Source organism: Sinocyclocheilus anshuiensis, unplaced genomic scaffold, assembly GCF_001515605.1.
Source record: "Sinocyclocheilus anshuiensis isolate Anshui unplaced genomic scaffold, SAMN03320099.WGS_v1.1 scaffold477, whole genome shotgun sequence".
NCBI classification, from domain to species: domain Eukaryota; kingdom Metazoa; phylum Chordata; class Actinopteri; order Cypriniformes; family Cyprinidae; genus Sinocyclocheilus; species Sinocyclocheilus anshuiensis.
The window spans coordinates 1944946-1961795 of NW_015536549.1; the positions used below are offsets into that span (position 1 = coordinate 1944946).

General features: G+C 36.0%; 1 protein-coding gene across 2 annotated transcripts in view; it reads right to left on the reverse strand.

Moving 5' to 3' along the window:
* The window catches only part of faf1 (Fas (TNFRSF6) associated factor 1), a 97858-nt gene that overhangs the window by 8262 nt on the left and 72746 nt on the right, over nucleotides 1-16850 (reverse strand). For both annotated transcript variants that reach the window (XM_016500844.1, XM_016500853.1), the window contains exons 14-18: nucleotides 11066-11202; nucleotides 9988-10076; nucleotides 4085-4165; nucleotides 3814-3891; nucleotides 803-1018 (exon numbers count right to left, since the gene is read on the reverse strand). In XM_016500844.1, coding sequence (XP_016356330.1) covers nucleotides 803-1018; nucleotides 3814-3891; nucleotides 4085-4165; nucleotides 9988-10076; nucleotides 11066-11202 — 601 coding nt within the window. The remainder of the gene's footprint in view (nucleotides 1-802; nucleotides 1019-3813; nucleotides 3892-4084; nucleotides 4166-9987; nucleotides 10077-11065; nucleotides 11203-16850) is intronic.

Consider the following 16850-nt stretch of genomic DNA (forward strand, 5'->3'; position numbering starts at 1 on the left):
TGTAACACTCACACACACTCCTTGCACACACACACAGTTATTAGTGCACCACAGATGGACAGGAATTAAAAGATATTCACCATCAGTGGGGCTCTAGACTAATATCAGTCATGTTCCAGCATGGGGAAAGATGCCCACAGCAAATATATTGAACAGGAAGGAGTTGGGTGTTCCAGGACTATGTGCGCACTTGTGTACTTATAATAGCTGTCATGAGCGGGGTTACGGTCATGAGCGATACCATTATGATATACATGTGTTAATCTAGTTATTTGCACCCAAATATGCAGAAAAATGTCCTCAGTAGTTAAAAATAATAAAAAATAAATAAACAATGCTTCCTTTTTTTGAGAATATCCTTTACAGGAAAATGTGGTTCATAAATACACAATAATAATAACACTAATATATACATGATTGATATAGACTATTAATAATAATAATAATCATATTTACTATTATTATTATTTTGATATTATTAATAATTTATATATATATAGATATATATATATACACACACATATACATACACCCACACAAACACAGTTAAAATAAACAAAATAAATAATATATAAGTGTATCATGTATCTTATATATAGGGCTAATATGTCATTTTAAGAAATTATAAGTGCATATTTATGTATTTATTTTATTCATATTTATTTATACTATTATTCTAAAGAATGCAAAAAGTTTTAAGCTTAAGGTTTATTTTAGGGTCAAAATGTATAGACATTATATGAAGTTTATTTGAAAACTATAGACATCTATAGTAAATGTTTGTGTACACGTGTGAACTCACATTTTTGCGTGGAAAGGTGGTAAGCAATTTGAACTCGTCGGATGGGTAGCCCTTGGAGGCAACAAAGTCGAACAGGACCTGGAGTTTACAGCTGCCCAGGAACAGCCTTTCCAAAAACTCTCCGCTTGGCGTCCGGATGCGCAGCTTGCTGATTGGCTCTCCACCTTCCTCTTTGGGCTCTGGAGGCAGGGCCTGCTCCAATGAGAGACGGATAGCCTGCGCAAGGGACAGCAAAATGGTAACATTACAGAAAAATAATCGATATGTATCTCATGAACTAACCACTTTATAAATCTCCTGTTTTGAATATGAAGATTTATTGAATATTAAAATGACTATAAAACCACATTATTGTACCACATAATATATATGTGCATGGATCAAATGAAACTGCAACACGCAAGTCACACGTCCATCGTCCTAAATTTAGCACTCCATCACAGCTTGAACGTGCCACAAAAAAACAACAAAAATCTTTCCATTTTGCACGTCATAGTAATATCACACTGTAAAAAAATAAAAAATAAAAAATAAATAAATAAAAAAATAAAAAAATTAAAAATTGTCAAAAGCGAGGGATGGGGAGGGGAACAGTGAGAAGGCGCATACATTTGAAAGAGAACGAGCGAAAGTGAGAGGGAGAGGTGAGGGAATTGTGCCGTCTCTAGTGACCTGGAGCACGACCTGCCACTCCTCTGGGCTTTTCAACTCTAGCTTGTTGTTCCTGTTGTGACACTGGGCAGCATATGCTGTGACAACACACGAAGGCTTTATTTACACACCATAATGCAATTATATTTCATCAAAGTGTACAACAGTAGCTCATTAGCAGCAGGTGGCTTGTGTGAGCGCGTGCCGGCCCCGTTCTCTTAGGTAGGGGCCACATTTAAAAAGCCCTCTGGGGGCCGAACGGCGTCTCTCCCCAGCCCTGCTCGGGATGTATGTGTGCACGTTTGTGTCTGTGTGTTTCCTGGTCACTGCGCACAAAGGGCACTAAGGAGCATCCTTTTCACTGCGCTAAACAAACAAGAGTGTGTGAGTAGCACCTGACGGCAGAGAATAATGACATCACCACTCCCCCTCGGCCTTTCATGCGCTGTCTGGGTCACAAAAGAGTCCAAATCACAGAGCATTTCCCTTCTCTACTTCTCTATACACTTCTGCTGATTGTTTCCCTCCAGTGCGCCCATTGTTGCAACAGACCCACCGAGGTGCTGTGGTTTGGGCGTGTGCGAGGGTGCGCGCGTGCTTGGATAGACTCCAGGTGGAGAGCATCTTACCGCCTTGTTTACACACACACAATGTCACAAAAATGACTCACGAGAAGAAACACACAGATACACGCATACAGCCAAACTGTAACAGCTGCTGAAAATCACAGAAATGAACGTGCAGTTTAAATCTAATCTTTCACTTCAAGAGCAAGAGGTTAATTATGATTGTGAGTGAATCCAAACATCATCAAGATGTCATGAAACGTAACAGGTGACCTCTAAGGTGCAGGAATCGAAGATATGTCACCCGTTTCACAGCTTGGAGATTCACGTCCAAAGGCGTGACCTTTAAACATGGAAGGGGGAAAAAAACAACGGTCATTTGGAGTTTAGCGCAGGTGATGTGCGTGTGTTTTTGTATGTGTGTTTCAAGCCTCTTCTCCCCTTGGGTTCATTATAGACAGCAGGTGAAGAACTTTAGACCCTGCTCTCATTAAAACACAAGGCTGCTGCTGAGTTAACAGCTCACACACACACACAGCACTGAAAACAGACCAGACACAATTACTTTGCCTCCAGGCCGTCTTTGTGTTTACCTCTCCACATTATGCCTCATATTAAAAGCTTTGTCCAAGACGAGCATTAAATGAAGCTAAAGTGAGCTATTGTGGGGGGATCGTATGTTTGAAGGTATATACTGTAGCCTACACACCACGTCCTGACATGAATGGTACCATGGAAATAAAAGATTGAACTAATTACATGCTTTTGTCGAAGCCTAAAAGTTACAAATTATCTCATATAGCTGCTTCACCTGAGCTGGTCCGGTTAGGATTTACTGCTGAATAAACAGACGATAATCTGGCGACACTGGTGTGGTGGCTTTTTGTGTTTTTGGTGAGCAAATATCTCATTAAAAAGAGTGTGTGGGGAACTTGTAAGCACACTAAATTAACAAGTACACTTCATGCTGTAAACTGTCTTTAGAAAGAGCGCTAGACCACACACCATCTGTAATACATTTGAATGTCAATATGGTGGTATTGTGTTCTGCTGATCAGCTGATAGGGAACGGGTATATTTGCTTACTCCTACATCTACAGGTGAGATTTAACTTTGCGTGACACTTTTTTTTGATGCTGTCTTTGTGAGAGTGTCAGTGCTTTGACGTGCACCTGTCGTTTTGTACAGCTCGTATACGGGGCAATCGCACAAACACTGCAGGACGCGGGCAGATCGCAAATATGTATGTGATTTGTGTAACAATGTAAACTGTGTTTGATGAGAGTGGTTACAACAGGGCATGAAGCTTTATGACTGTCACTGCTATTTGTCATCTTATGAGGCATGAAATCCCATTTAAGTGACATGTTTAGAATATTTAACAAGGTGAGTGAAACTCAGGTTTAAATTTGGGCTTTAAGCACGGGTGTCATTTTTGTGTGCATTTTTTCTGCTTCATTGGATGAGAAAGAGTGGTTTTAAAGATTTAAGATGTTTTCAAACGCATTATTGGCTCTTTTGAACCAATTAACTGGAACTAACTGGTAACGCAAAGTAATAGTAACATAATGCAGGAAATCAGTCATATCTGGCAAACAAGGAAACTAAATTTCTGTGAATTCCAGTTCTTTACAAGGAAGGATCACGATTACATGGCCTGTATCAGGCAACTTTAAGGGTGCATTATTTAGGGTCATTCTCAGATTTTCTTCATTTCACCATCCCTTGAGCTTGTCATATAAACCGTGTTATTGAAACAGTCACCAAACCAGTGAAACTCCAAGTAAACCTCACCTCTCGTTCCTCCTCCTGCTCTTTCTTGATTCGCTCCTGACGGACTTGCTCTGCCTCTTCTCGCTCTTGTGCTTCTCTCTGAAAAAAAAAAGGAATCAAATTAACTAACAACATACCATACTAAAATACCTAATAAGAAATGTACACAAACATTCAACAACTTTATATTTCATTATACTTCTAAATTAAATTAAAATAAATAACTTTAAATAAATAAAAACAAAGAAACAAAAAATCTGAGCAAAACAGGAAATTAAATATTTTGCCAAACCTTTTTACGGTCAGCTTCCAGAGACAAACGATAAGCTTCATCTTGTTCTCTCTTGACCATTTCTCTGGCTTCACGTTCATTCTGAAAGAAAAACGTGGGTGAATAAAAGTAATGTCATGAACTAATCATCTAAAATTAGAAAAACAATGTTTAATTTCTGAAATGAATATGAACATTAATATTTATTTTTTATATGCAAAAAAAAAAAAACATAAAATAAACTTGGAAATAAACAATAATAGATTTAGCTAAATTAAAGACATTTTATTAATTAATAATTAATATTATTAATAATAATAATAATGTTTCAAAATAAGTAAGTAAATAAACACCAAGGTTAGAATTTAATCAATTGGATTTATTTTTGGAGCTGTAAGAATAAGATTTTTGCTCTAATTTTTGGTCACTAATTGGAAAAACAAGAGGACACCGACCATGTGAACTAATTTGTCCAAAAAGTATTTTAACTATTTATTAAAACTGTTTAGTTGATAATATAATTAGGAAAAATAATATAGCTGATTATATAATTAGCCATATTTCTAGTAGTCTCAGAATTTATTTCTATTATCACTATATTTCTATTATCTACATCCTATACCAGATAGCCAATAAGAGCATGTCTATCCAGATAACAATCCCACTGGATCTTTGACGTATGAGATGGTTCCTCGTCATTGTCAGCAGTAATGGCCACATACTGAATACTATTGTATTGTCGGACACTCTAACTGGGGACGACTGAAAGAGTATCTTATAGAAGTGAATGCATGGAGTTCCTCTACATACAATGGACAGACTCTTTTATTATTGTGAGTGTGTGTGTGTGTGCGCGTGTGTGGGGCTCCTGTTTGTTAAGACCCAGCTGCAGGTCTACCTGCTGAGACTGAAGCCTGTGAATAACTACTGTTGCTTTTGTGCAGTCAGGCTCGTGCGATTGTCTGCGGCCGCTTTTAAGACTAAGGGTCTTTTCTCCTGGCTGGACTTTGTGTGGAAATGTGAAAGAGTTGTGACTACACAGAGCAGAGGAGAAGAAAAGGAAGGATAGAGGAGAGAAAGGAGGGATAGAGCACAGAGGCTGATCAAAGGAGAGATACATCCTCAAATTCTATTCAAACGAGCTCTAAAGTGTGTGAAAACCATGTTGTGGTATAGGAAGAGCTTGTAGGATGATGTGTGTGGTTCTCTATTCGTAAAGTAAGAACACTGAAACAATTCAGGTGAACTGAGTTTACAAACAACTGGATCTTTTATCTGAGGGCTGGAAATAAGAACAAATATACGGCGACTTTTCAGAACACATTGTGCTTTTGAAGAACTGCTCGTAAAAGGCAAAATCTTTCAAAAGGACTTTCAAAAGTTATAATAAAGCAAATAATCATGAGAGGCCATGTTTTACACTGAATGTGCCATAGATTAGTGTTGTTAGATACAATGCATGTCAATGAAAACCTCTTAATCAAGGTTAAAAATGTAATGGCTTCTCACATCTTACTGGGTTTATGAAATGGTGAAAACAAACATATTATGACAGAATAATTACATTTATTTTTACTAAAACAAATTAACAACATTAATGGTAGCTATTTTTCCAGCAGGTATTACAGATCATTATCCTAACTACATATAAAACTGCAAATAACTAAAGTAAAGTCAAATAAAATAAAGTTTAGGTGTTGTGACTGGTCATCATGTAGACATACAAATGTATAATTTATAGTACAATAAAAAAAAAATTGTGTGTTGTGACATGGGTTATCATGCAGATACACACATTTAAAACTTACAGTACAATTTATAGAAAAATAAAATAAACACTGAAAACTAAAAATAAAATAACATTAACATAAAATAAAATGTTTAGGTGTTGTGACAGGTCATAAAATGTTTACTGTCTCAGTTACAGTAAATTCAATAAAATTATTTCTATGATGCCCCTGACTAGCAAAATCAAGTAGCAGATCATAATTCATGGTTGTCATGTAAAACAATATATAAAATAATAATAATAATAATAATAATTATTATTATTATTATTATTATTATTATTATGGCATATCTAAGCATAATGACAAATATATTCGTTATTTTTAAATTTAAAGTTAATGACCAAATTTATAAGCAGTTCAACCTGATTATCTATTTACTCCATTTGCATCCTTCTACATGAATACAGTAAAACATTCTTTCAATGCTTGTCAAAAAGAAACAAAGGCCAAGATGAAAATAATTAAACAGGGTAAAGAGTGTGAAAGCTTTCTCCCATGTTTTTTTTCTCTCTATTTCACTCGACATACAGTGAGTCAGTGCCGTGACCTGTAGTAGAGTTAATGGAGCAAGTGTATAACTATTTTACCCCTGACTGCACAACCTCAGGCCATGGCACTCACTCATACACACAGAGGAATGCTGGTGTGATCCTGGTGGATGAGTGTGCGCTGTCGGGGTTTGCCTGTTGATCCAGACAGTGTATGTAAGGGGTGTACATCTGTCCATACAGACATGGACAGACACACACAGGTCACTATTAGTCACCTGACTGTACAGGGCAGGGATGACACACACACACACACAAGGACATTTCGGTTAAGGACTTTAAAGGGCAAACCTAAACTGCCTCAAATGGCAGGCTGTTAGTGGTGGCACAACAACAAATGCTTTCAAACACTCCCACACATTTCTAAGGTGGCTCACTCATTTGTGTACAAACACAAGTTTAACAAAGGGTTTGGATTCGACACCCATGATTTGAAATGCGCTGTTATCCCCAGCAGTTCACCTAGCTGCACTTCAATCAACAAATTCAATTCAAAACTAAGTCAATGGTACAATATTTTGTCCCTTCAAATCCATTTGTAGTTTTTATTTTTTCTTTATAGTGAATGTGGAACATTCAGTGCAACCAGAGTAGTCCAACTCACAAAAAAATTCTTATTTTTGTTGAATCAAAAACATATAATCCAACCAGAGTAGTCCAATGCATGAAGATATTATTCTTATGAATCGGTTCTTTTTGCTGAATCTAGGGCTGGGCGATATGACGATATTATCGTATATCGATGATGTCTCGTAAGTATCGCGATGTCGATGTCATCAGTCAGGTAACAGATGATTATCAACATTATCGGGGGAAAAAATGACAAATGATAAATAGGGATGCACCGATACCGATACTGGTATCGGGCCCAATACTGAGCTCCTGTACTCGTACTCGTTAAAATGCCCCGATACCAAACGCCGATACCACACAGCATGTGATAAGTGCCATATTCAGACAAAGAAACACCGACAACAGAACAACAGACAGCAGAATGGAGTTAAGGATGTCTACTACGAAGTATATGTATGCAACGAATATAACCTTAAACTTTCAGTATTAACGCCTGTAGCCAATAGCTGATGTGCGTGAGCTGATAAACAAAGCACGCTGAGTGGATTGAGCGCGAGGCGGCGCAGATGCACGAACTTGTCGAGTGAATATACCTTTCTCACAGACATGCGGCGCAGAACTTGTCGAGTGAATATACCTTTCTCACAGACATCACTGGAAAGTTTGTAGTTCGGTCAGCGGTCAGAAAACAAGTAAGTAAAACAATGCACAAGTTACTTAACGGTAGGGAGAGACCTTAGGCATACACGACTTTCTGGCGAAAGTGAAACTAGCAGACTGTGTGAAATGCGCTAGGCTGTACTATTCTGCACCAGAAACCAGAAAACTATTGGATCCGTGCATTGACAGCAGCCGCTGCCGCCAGTCATTATAATGTTAATCAAAGATCAAAGAACAAAAAAAAATCCCTCACTGATCTTGACTGAATCACTTTTGTAACCTCAGTTTATATTTTATTTGCCTGTTGTTCAGCGCTGACTACTGTAATGGCAACGTGCATCTGAGTATGTGATTATTTTGGAGATGCGTTCCAATATAATTTATCCTTATTTAGGGTATAGGCCTATTCTATTTTGAGCTGCAGTTTAATAAAAGTTAAACAGAAAAAAAGACAAAAAGTTGCACTGCATGTGTTTCTGAATATTTATTTAAACAGATTGTATAATGATAAAAAAACCACAAACATGACAGGTATAATTAAAATAGGCAAATTCCTTCAGCGCACATTTCAGTGCAATATTTTACAGATTTTGTAAACCGTGTATACAATATAATTGTGTTTAATTAAGCTGAGATATATCACTATAAATTCTTAATTCATTTGCAACAAAACTTTATAGTTTAAAAATTACTCTTACAAACATTTTCTTTTTTTGAGCTAGTCCTTTTAATTAATCCTTCCAAACTCAATTGCATAGTTTAGACATAACTGAATTAAAATCGAATAAATCTGACATAGAGATGGAATCACAGAGCCGGTGAATCAAAATTGAATTGAAATATGTATTGATACCAAATCCTAGGGAGTAAATATCCCCATTTTACATTTTTTGAGTACATTTTAATTTCTCCCCCCAAAAATGTTTTTCAGTGAACAGAAAATTAATCAAAACTTGTCGTTTCACTTTCCAGCTAAGGACCAAATGTGTGAACTACATAAAGTGCAAAATATCTCCTCTGCGTTTCCTCTGGCACCCTCACTATGCCAGGCTCCCTTTTTGCGTCCGTTCACATCACATTCCCTTCACAGCCAAACAGATTACAGCCATTAATTGCCACGAGGAGCAAACCGTCAAGACACTTCCAGCAGAAACCCATAACCGTGTCAGAGTTATTCAAGCGCTCTGACTGAGGGAAGCAGAAATTTCACAGCCTAATGAAACAGATACAAATCAAAAATAACGTTTTTAACGGAACTTATTAATTGAGCCGGGAAACCGAGGAGCTTATTAATTGAGAACTTATTAATTGAGCCGGGAAACCGGCCTAATAGCAGAAGGAGACTGAACGAAACACTTTGAGTCTTGCAGAAGTATTCTCACACTGAGACAATGGCAAGGACTATGACAATTATGTTGCTTTTCGTGATTAATAATTATTTAAAGCAACCCACGCAGGGGTGCGGACAGAAAAGAGAATGCTGGGACGAGGCAAGAAATGTCATGACTTATCAAATCATCGAGTCAATGTGCCGCAGGGCGACAGTAGCCTGTGTTTTTTTCCCACCAAACCACAGACACAAACATTAACACATGCAGGTGAAGAAAGATGACTAATTAGCTCAACTCAAGGAAGCGTGGACAGACCCGTCATGACAGGTAACAAAAACATTAATAGCTAGTGTTTTTAATTAGGCAGGAAGTTAATATCCTCTTGAAAGTTGCCACAGAGCATACAGAGATCCATTATTAGGAATAACCTTTCAGATATGCCACTTAAAAACATTATTCACTACTTTTCAATTAATTTGAACAGATGGACACTTCTTGTTTCAGCTCTTTGTAAATGCATTTGTTTGCAAACCTAGCATTGATTTAAACAATTGCATACTGCAGGCAGACATGACACACCAAACTCGTATCCTGCCAGCTTTGTGTCGACTTCACAAGCACAGGCCACCGCAAGCTAACATTACACAGCCAGTGAATTGTGCTTTTTCTTCCATGGTTTGTCTGAAGCCCAGACAAACACACAGAAGCAGCCGGAGTGTCTATTCTTACCACTGTGTGATACGCCGACTCATATGAGGCAGACAATGAGTGGTCATCTGCCCCAACATGCCCCTTTTTGTGGCCTAAAAATATGACTTTGAAGCACCTCTTTGCTAATCAGTCTCTGGTGTAGTGAATTACAAGTAGTGTGCACTGCATAATTTTTGGAAGAACTGAGTTTATGAAGTGCCATATTAGATTTTGCCCAAATGAAGCAACTTAGCAGGCAGAATAATTAAGTTGACTATTTTTGCTTCGGGTGTGCGGCAATGATGCCTTAAAATGCTCATTTTTTATCTCACCTCATCTTTGATGTCTTCTTGCTGCTGTGCTGAGAAGATCTCCATGGCTCCCATGAGTCTCATCATAAGCTCATCCACTGTTGTGTTGCCTTCATCACACAAACAGAAAAACAACAACAATCAAACTGTAGCAGACTTATCTAATTTTGAAGTTTTTCATACTTTTACTACGCATTTCAAAATGTTTCAGTTATGAACGCAAACTAATGCCAAAAATAAATACAACTTGAAATATAATACAAATACAAAAACATATAATTTGTTGTGAGATTTAATAATTAATTAAATTATATTTATGTTTTATTAACAATCTAATTATGTATATTATTATTTATTTAAATATGTAATAATTATTTAATTTAGTTAAATATTGTTAAGTAATATTATTTAATTTAATATTATATATATATATACATATATACAAACACACACATAATATATAATTAAATAATATATATATAATAAAATAATTAAATTTTGTTCAATATTGTTAAATAATATTATTTAATTTAATATTTATATATATAATACGCTAATTATGTCTCTATTTATTTCTCTGTTTTTGCCACGGGATACACTTTGCCTGTTGTTCAGCGCTGACTACTGTAATGGCAATGTGCATCTGCGTGCGATTATTTTGGAGATGCGCTCCAATTTAATTTATCCTTATTTAGGGTATAAGGCCTATTCTATTTTGAGCTGCAGTTTAATAAAAGTTAAACAGAAAAAAAGACAAAAAGTTGCACTGCATGTGTTTCTGAATATTTATTTAAACAGATTGTATAATGATAAAAAAACCACAAACATGACAGGTATAATTAAAATAGGCAAATTCCTTCAGCGCACATTTCAGTTGCAATGATTTGTATCGTAAAAAGCGCTATATAAATAAACTTGAATTGAATTGAAATAATATAAATCGTTATATACATAATTATATCCAATTCTTTTTTTTAAATTGTTAATAAAAACTAAAAATAATTTATTTAATTAAATTAACCCTTCGCAGGGAGCTTGATTGACAGGCGATCTGACCAATCATACCGGCAAATGTAGTTCATTTAGATGTATATTTTACCTTGAATAACATTTAAAACTTCATTCGATGTCCGTTTGCCCATGACAATTAAAAGTAATGGGAACTGGTCAGTCTTGTACGTCCGAATGGTCTGTGCAACAACACTGCCAAAGTGCCTTGTACACATCGTGAGTAGTCTAGAAAGAGAGTGAGAGAAAAGAGAGAAAGAGAGAGAGTCAGTAATTTAAGTGGACAGTGGAGAGACAGCCAGTGAAACTCCCCTGAACAATCACTGAGCTTAATAAGAGTACACAGCTCATCATATTAACAGACTTTAAAACCAATTCTGCTCTCTGCTCAAAAGAGAGGGTCCTTCTCCAAACACTCCCCCGGTCTGAATTAGTATTCAGCTCCCGCCGCACAGAATTTGATAGGGCAGAGAGGATTTCTTATTCCATTACAAAGACAGAACTTTAGCTGCAGTTTAATAAAAGTTAAACAGAAAAAAAGACAAAAAGTTGCACTGCATGTGTTTCTGAATATTTATTTAAACAGATTGTATAATGATAAAAAAACCACAAACATGACAGGTATAATTAAAATAGGCAAATTCCTTCAGCGCACATTTCAGTGCAATATTTTACAGATTTTGTAAACCGTGTATACAATATAATTGTGTTTAATTAAGCTGAGATATATCACTATAAATTCTTAATTCATTTGCAACAAAACTTTATAGTTTAAAAATTACTCTTACAAACATTTTCTTTTTTTGAGCTAGTCCTTTTAATTAATCCTTCCAAACTCAATTGCATAGTTTAGACATAACTGAATTAAAATCGAATAAATCTGACATAGAGATGGAATCACAGAGCCGGTGAATCAAAATTGAATTGAAATATGTATTGATACCAAATCCTAGGGAGTAAATATCCCCATTTTACATTTTTTGAGTACATTTTAATTTCTCCCCCCAAAAATGTTTTTCAGTGAACAGAAAATTAATCAAAACTTGTCGTTTCACTTTCCAGCTAAGGACCAAATGTGTGAACTACATAAAGTGCAAAATATCTCCTCTGCGTTTCCTCTGGCACCCTCACTATGCCAGGCTCCCTTTTTGCGTCCGTTCACATCACATTCCCTTCACAGCCAAACAGATTACAGCCATTAATTGCCACGAGGAGCAAACCGTCAAGACACTTCCAGCAGAAACCCATAACCGTGTCAGAGTTATTCAAGCGCTCTGACTGAGGGAAGCAGAAATTTCACAGCCTAATGAAACAGATACAAATCAAAAATAACGTTTTTAACGGAACTTATTAATTGAGCCGGGAAACCGAGGAGCTTATTAATTGAGAACTTATTAATTGAGCCGGGAAACCGGCCTAATAGCAGAAGGAGACTGAACGAAACACTTTGAGTCTTGCAGAAGTATTCTCACACTGAGACAATGGCAAGGACTATGACAATTATGTTGCTTTTCGTGATTAATAATTATTTAAAGCAACCCACGCAGGGGTGCGGACAGAAAAGAGAATGCTGGGACGAGGCAAGAAATGTCATGACTTATCAAATCATCGAGTCAATGTGCCGCAGGGCGACAGTAGCCTGTGTTTTTTTCCCACCAAACCACAGACACAAACATTAACACATGCAGGTGAAGAAAGATGACTAATTAGCTCAACTCAAGGAAGCGTGGACAGACCCGTCATGACAGGTAACAAAAACATTAATAGCTAGTGTTTTTAATTAGGCAGGAAGTTAATATCCTCTTGAAAGTTGCCACAGAGCATACAGAGATCCATTATTAGGAATAACCTTTCAGATATGCCACTTAAAAACATTATTCACTACTTTTCAATTAATTTGAACAGATGGACACTTCTTGTTTCAGCTCTTTGTAAATGCATTTGTTTGCAAACCTAGCATTGATTTAAACAATTGCATACTGCAGGCAGACATGACACACCAAACTCGTATCCTGCCAGCTTTGTGTCGACTTCACAAGCACAGGCCACCGCAAGCTAACATTACACAGCCAGTGAATTGTGCTTTTTCTTCCATGGTTTGTCTGAAGCCCAGACAAACACACAGAAGCAGCCGGAGTGTCTATTCTTACCACTGTGTGATACGCCGACTCATATGAGGCAGACAATGAGTGGTCATCTGCCCCAACATGCCCCTTTTTGTGGCCTAAAAATATGACTTTGAAGCACCTCTTTGCTAATCAGTCTCTGGTGTAGTGAATTACAAGTAGTGTGCACTGCATAATTTTTGGAAGAACTGAGTTTATGAAGTGCCATATTAGATTTTGCCCAAATGAAGCAACTTAGCAGGCAGAATAATTAAGTTGACTATTTTTGCTTCGGGTGTGCGGCAATGATGCCTTAAAATGCTCATTTTTTATCTCACCTCATCTTTGATGTCTTCTTGCTGCTGTGCTGAGAAGATCTCCATGGCTCCCATGAGTCTCATCATAAGCTCATCCACTGTTGTGTTGCCTTCATCACACATACAGAAAATAAACAACAATCAGACTGTAGCAGACTTATCTAATTTTGAAGTTTTTCATACTTTTACTACGCATTTCAAAATGTTTCAGTTATGAACGCAAACTAATGCCAAAAATAAATACAACTTGAAATATAATACAAATACAAAAACATATAATTTGTTGTGAGATTTAATAATTAATTAAATTATATTTATGTTTTATTAACAATCTAATTATGTATATTATTATTTATTTAAATATGTAATAATTATTTAATTTAGTTAAATATTGTTAAGTAATATTATTTAATTTAATATTATATATATATATACATATATACAAACACACACATAATATATAATTAAATAATATATATATAATAAAATAATTAAATTTTGTTCAATATTGTTAAATAATATTATTTAATTTAATATTTATATATATAATACGCTAATTATGTCTCTATTTATTTCGTGAGTAGTCTAGAAAGAGAGTGAGAGAAAAGAGAGAAAGAGAGAGAGTCAGTAATTTAAGTGGACAGTGGAGAGACAGCCAGTGAAACTCCCCTGAACAATCACTGAGCTTAATAAGAGTACACAGCTCATCATATTAACAGACTTTAAAACCAATTCTGCTCTCTGCTCAAAAGAGAGGGTCCTTCTCCAAACACTCCCCCGGTCTGAATTAGTATTCAGCTCCCGCCGCACAGAATTTGATAGGGCAGAGAGGATTTCTTATTCCATTACAAAGACAGAACTTTAAATTAACGTTTCGCTGAAGGAAAAGGGTAGCAGGCAGACTCAGAGAGCTCGCAGTAAATGTCATAATATTAATGAATTGCTATAGAGCGAATGCAAATATAGATTAGCTTCTCTCTTCTTTTAATAACATCGGCTTTAATAACTGGAAAGTAAAATAGAGAAGAGATGGAACACACTAGAGTGAGGGGCCATGACCAGTGTGGGAGGGAAGAAAAGAAAAAATTGGAGATTTTTTCAAACCAAATTTCACCGTTATCAGAGAACTATATATATAGTTGCATCAGCTATATATATAGGCAAAAGTTGCATCAGAGATGAGTGAGCACTTTTTGGACTCTAGGTATATTCACTGGCATACTACTTTTAATTTATGAAATAGTATTTTTAGTATGTATACTCTGTGGAGGAGTTATTCAGAATGCACTACATGGAATAATGTATTTCCAATTAAATGCACTCCACCATTTCCAATGTGATGAATAAAGCAGCAGCAATGTCATCCGTAATCTCATCCTTGACTCATTACTTGCAATTACTAGAGTTAGTTAAGTTAAAGTTGAAACACAACATGGTTATTTTGCAGTTTTATGCAAATAATATTGTTACAATGTAGCATACTGCAATTTAAAACTCCCTATATTTCATATACCATTAAAAATAGTATGTAGCAAGCATTATGACCAAGAGTGAAAAAAGTTAAATATACACTAATAATAAATATACACTACTGTGGGGTTATTGGGGTTAGTTAGAAAGAAATGAATACTTTGATTCAGCAAGGATACATTCAATTAATCAAACGTGACAGTTAAGACATTTATAATTTTATATTCAGTATAAGAATTCTAAAAATGTATCACACTTTCCACAAAAATATTAAGCAGCACAACTGTTTTCAACATTGATAATAATAAAAAATGTTACTTAAGCACCAAAGCAGTGTATTGATTGAATGATTTCTGAAGGATCATGTGACACTGAAGACTGGAGTAATGACTGCTGAAAATTCTACCTCTGGAACCCTATTGCTGTGCTCATTTAATAAACTTAGCGTACTAAATATAGAGTGCTACACGGTTAACAGGACAGCGGGCAATCTATCTTCTGTGTAACTTGTAGTGCAGTATTACAGATGACTAGATTCCACAAAGCTGTTTCATTGGCAAAAAAAATTAAACATCATACAAATAACACTTGTGCTTCCAGAGGTCCCATCAGGCATTGCAGCTGGCAGTTCACTGTCACATCAGTGATGCATAAAGAAATCTTGAAGAATGTTAAGAGTTTTCAAAGGACCTCAGGGGAGTTATTTTTGATTTTGTAGTTAGTAACACCAGGTGTTTCAAGCGTCTCATCATGAACGGCTTTGTAATTGGAGTGACATGCTCTCGTCTCCTCCTCATCCCTCACTCAAGTCACACACTCTTGAGTGTGTGAACCATAATATTTCCCCATTGCCTGGACCGACAGAGGTGTGGCACAGTATCAGACCATCTGCTGGGGCCACAGTGCGTGCACTGCTCTATGACTGTTTCCCTGAGAAAACAGTTTCTCAACACAATGATCATGATACTCAAACTATGCACTGATTTTCAGTGACACAACTGCACAGCAACAACAAACAACAAAATTCAAAGACTTTTCCTGGAGTTTTTAAATACTTGTATTAATTTACATCATATGAAAACATTGTCTTCACTTTAAGCCTCTCCGATTTATTTTTTTACTTTTCATCATCCACAAGGCAAAACTTTGTTAGTCTGATTGATTAGAAAGGCAACAGCCTACCAGTCCTCAACAAGTCACATGATTTGAAGTATCATTTATGCCTGTGGCAAAACAGGAAATGTTACACCCCAAACTTTTATACTTTGGATGAGGGATTTTGAAAACACTAAGCACATAGCTAGAAACATAGCCTTGTGGACATCTCCAGCGCTATGGGCGACCAAGTTTGAGTGTTTATTTCCTGATCCCACTCTCCTATTGTTTCCTGTCTCTTCTCAAATGTTCTTTTAAAATTAGGCCAAAAAAAAAAAAATAGATCAATAGTAACAATAACGCCTTATACTATTTAATGGTGTGAAATTTTGGCTTGAGAACTGATTTGATTCACAGGTTTTTGATTTAAAAAAAGTAAATTTTGTTCAATCATAACGATTCAGTTTGATTCAATAAAAAATTAGATTTGATTAAACAACAATTCCACTTAGTATTTTTTAGGGATGCACCGACACCGATACCGATACTGAGCTCCTGTACACGTACTCGTTAAAATGGCCCGATACCAAACACCGATACCACACAGCATGTGATAAGTGCCATATTCAGACAAAGAAACACTGACAACAGACAGCAGAATGGAGTTATTAGAGATTAAAGATACTAGTGGGTGTAGGACACTATAGTTCATTTATGTAATTTATAATTGAATTAATTATAATAATTTATGCATTTAGCAGACACTTTTATCCAAAGCGACTTACAGTGTATTCTTTTTTGCCAGTATGTGTATTATGTAAAGTGAGGATAGCAAAATAAACTAAACTGTGATATATTATACCCAAAAATTCTTCATACAGTGGACTAC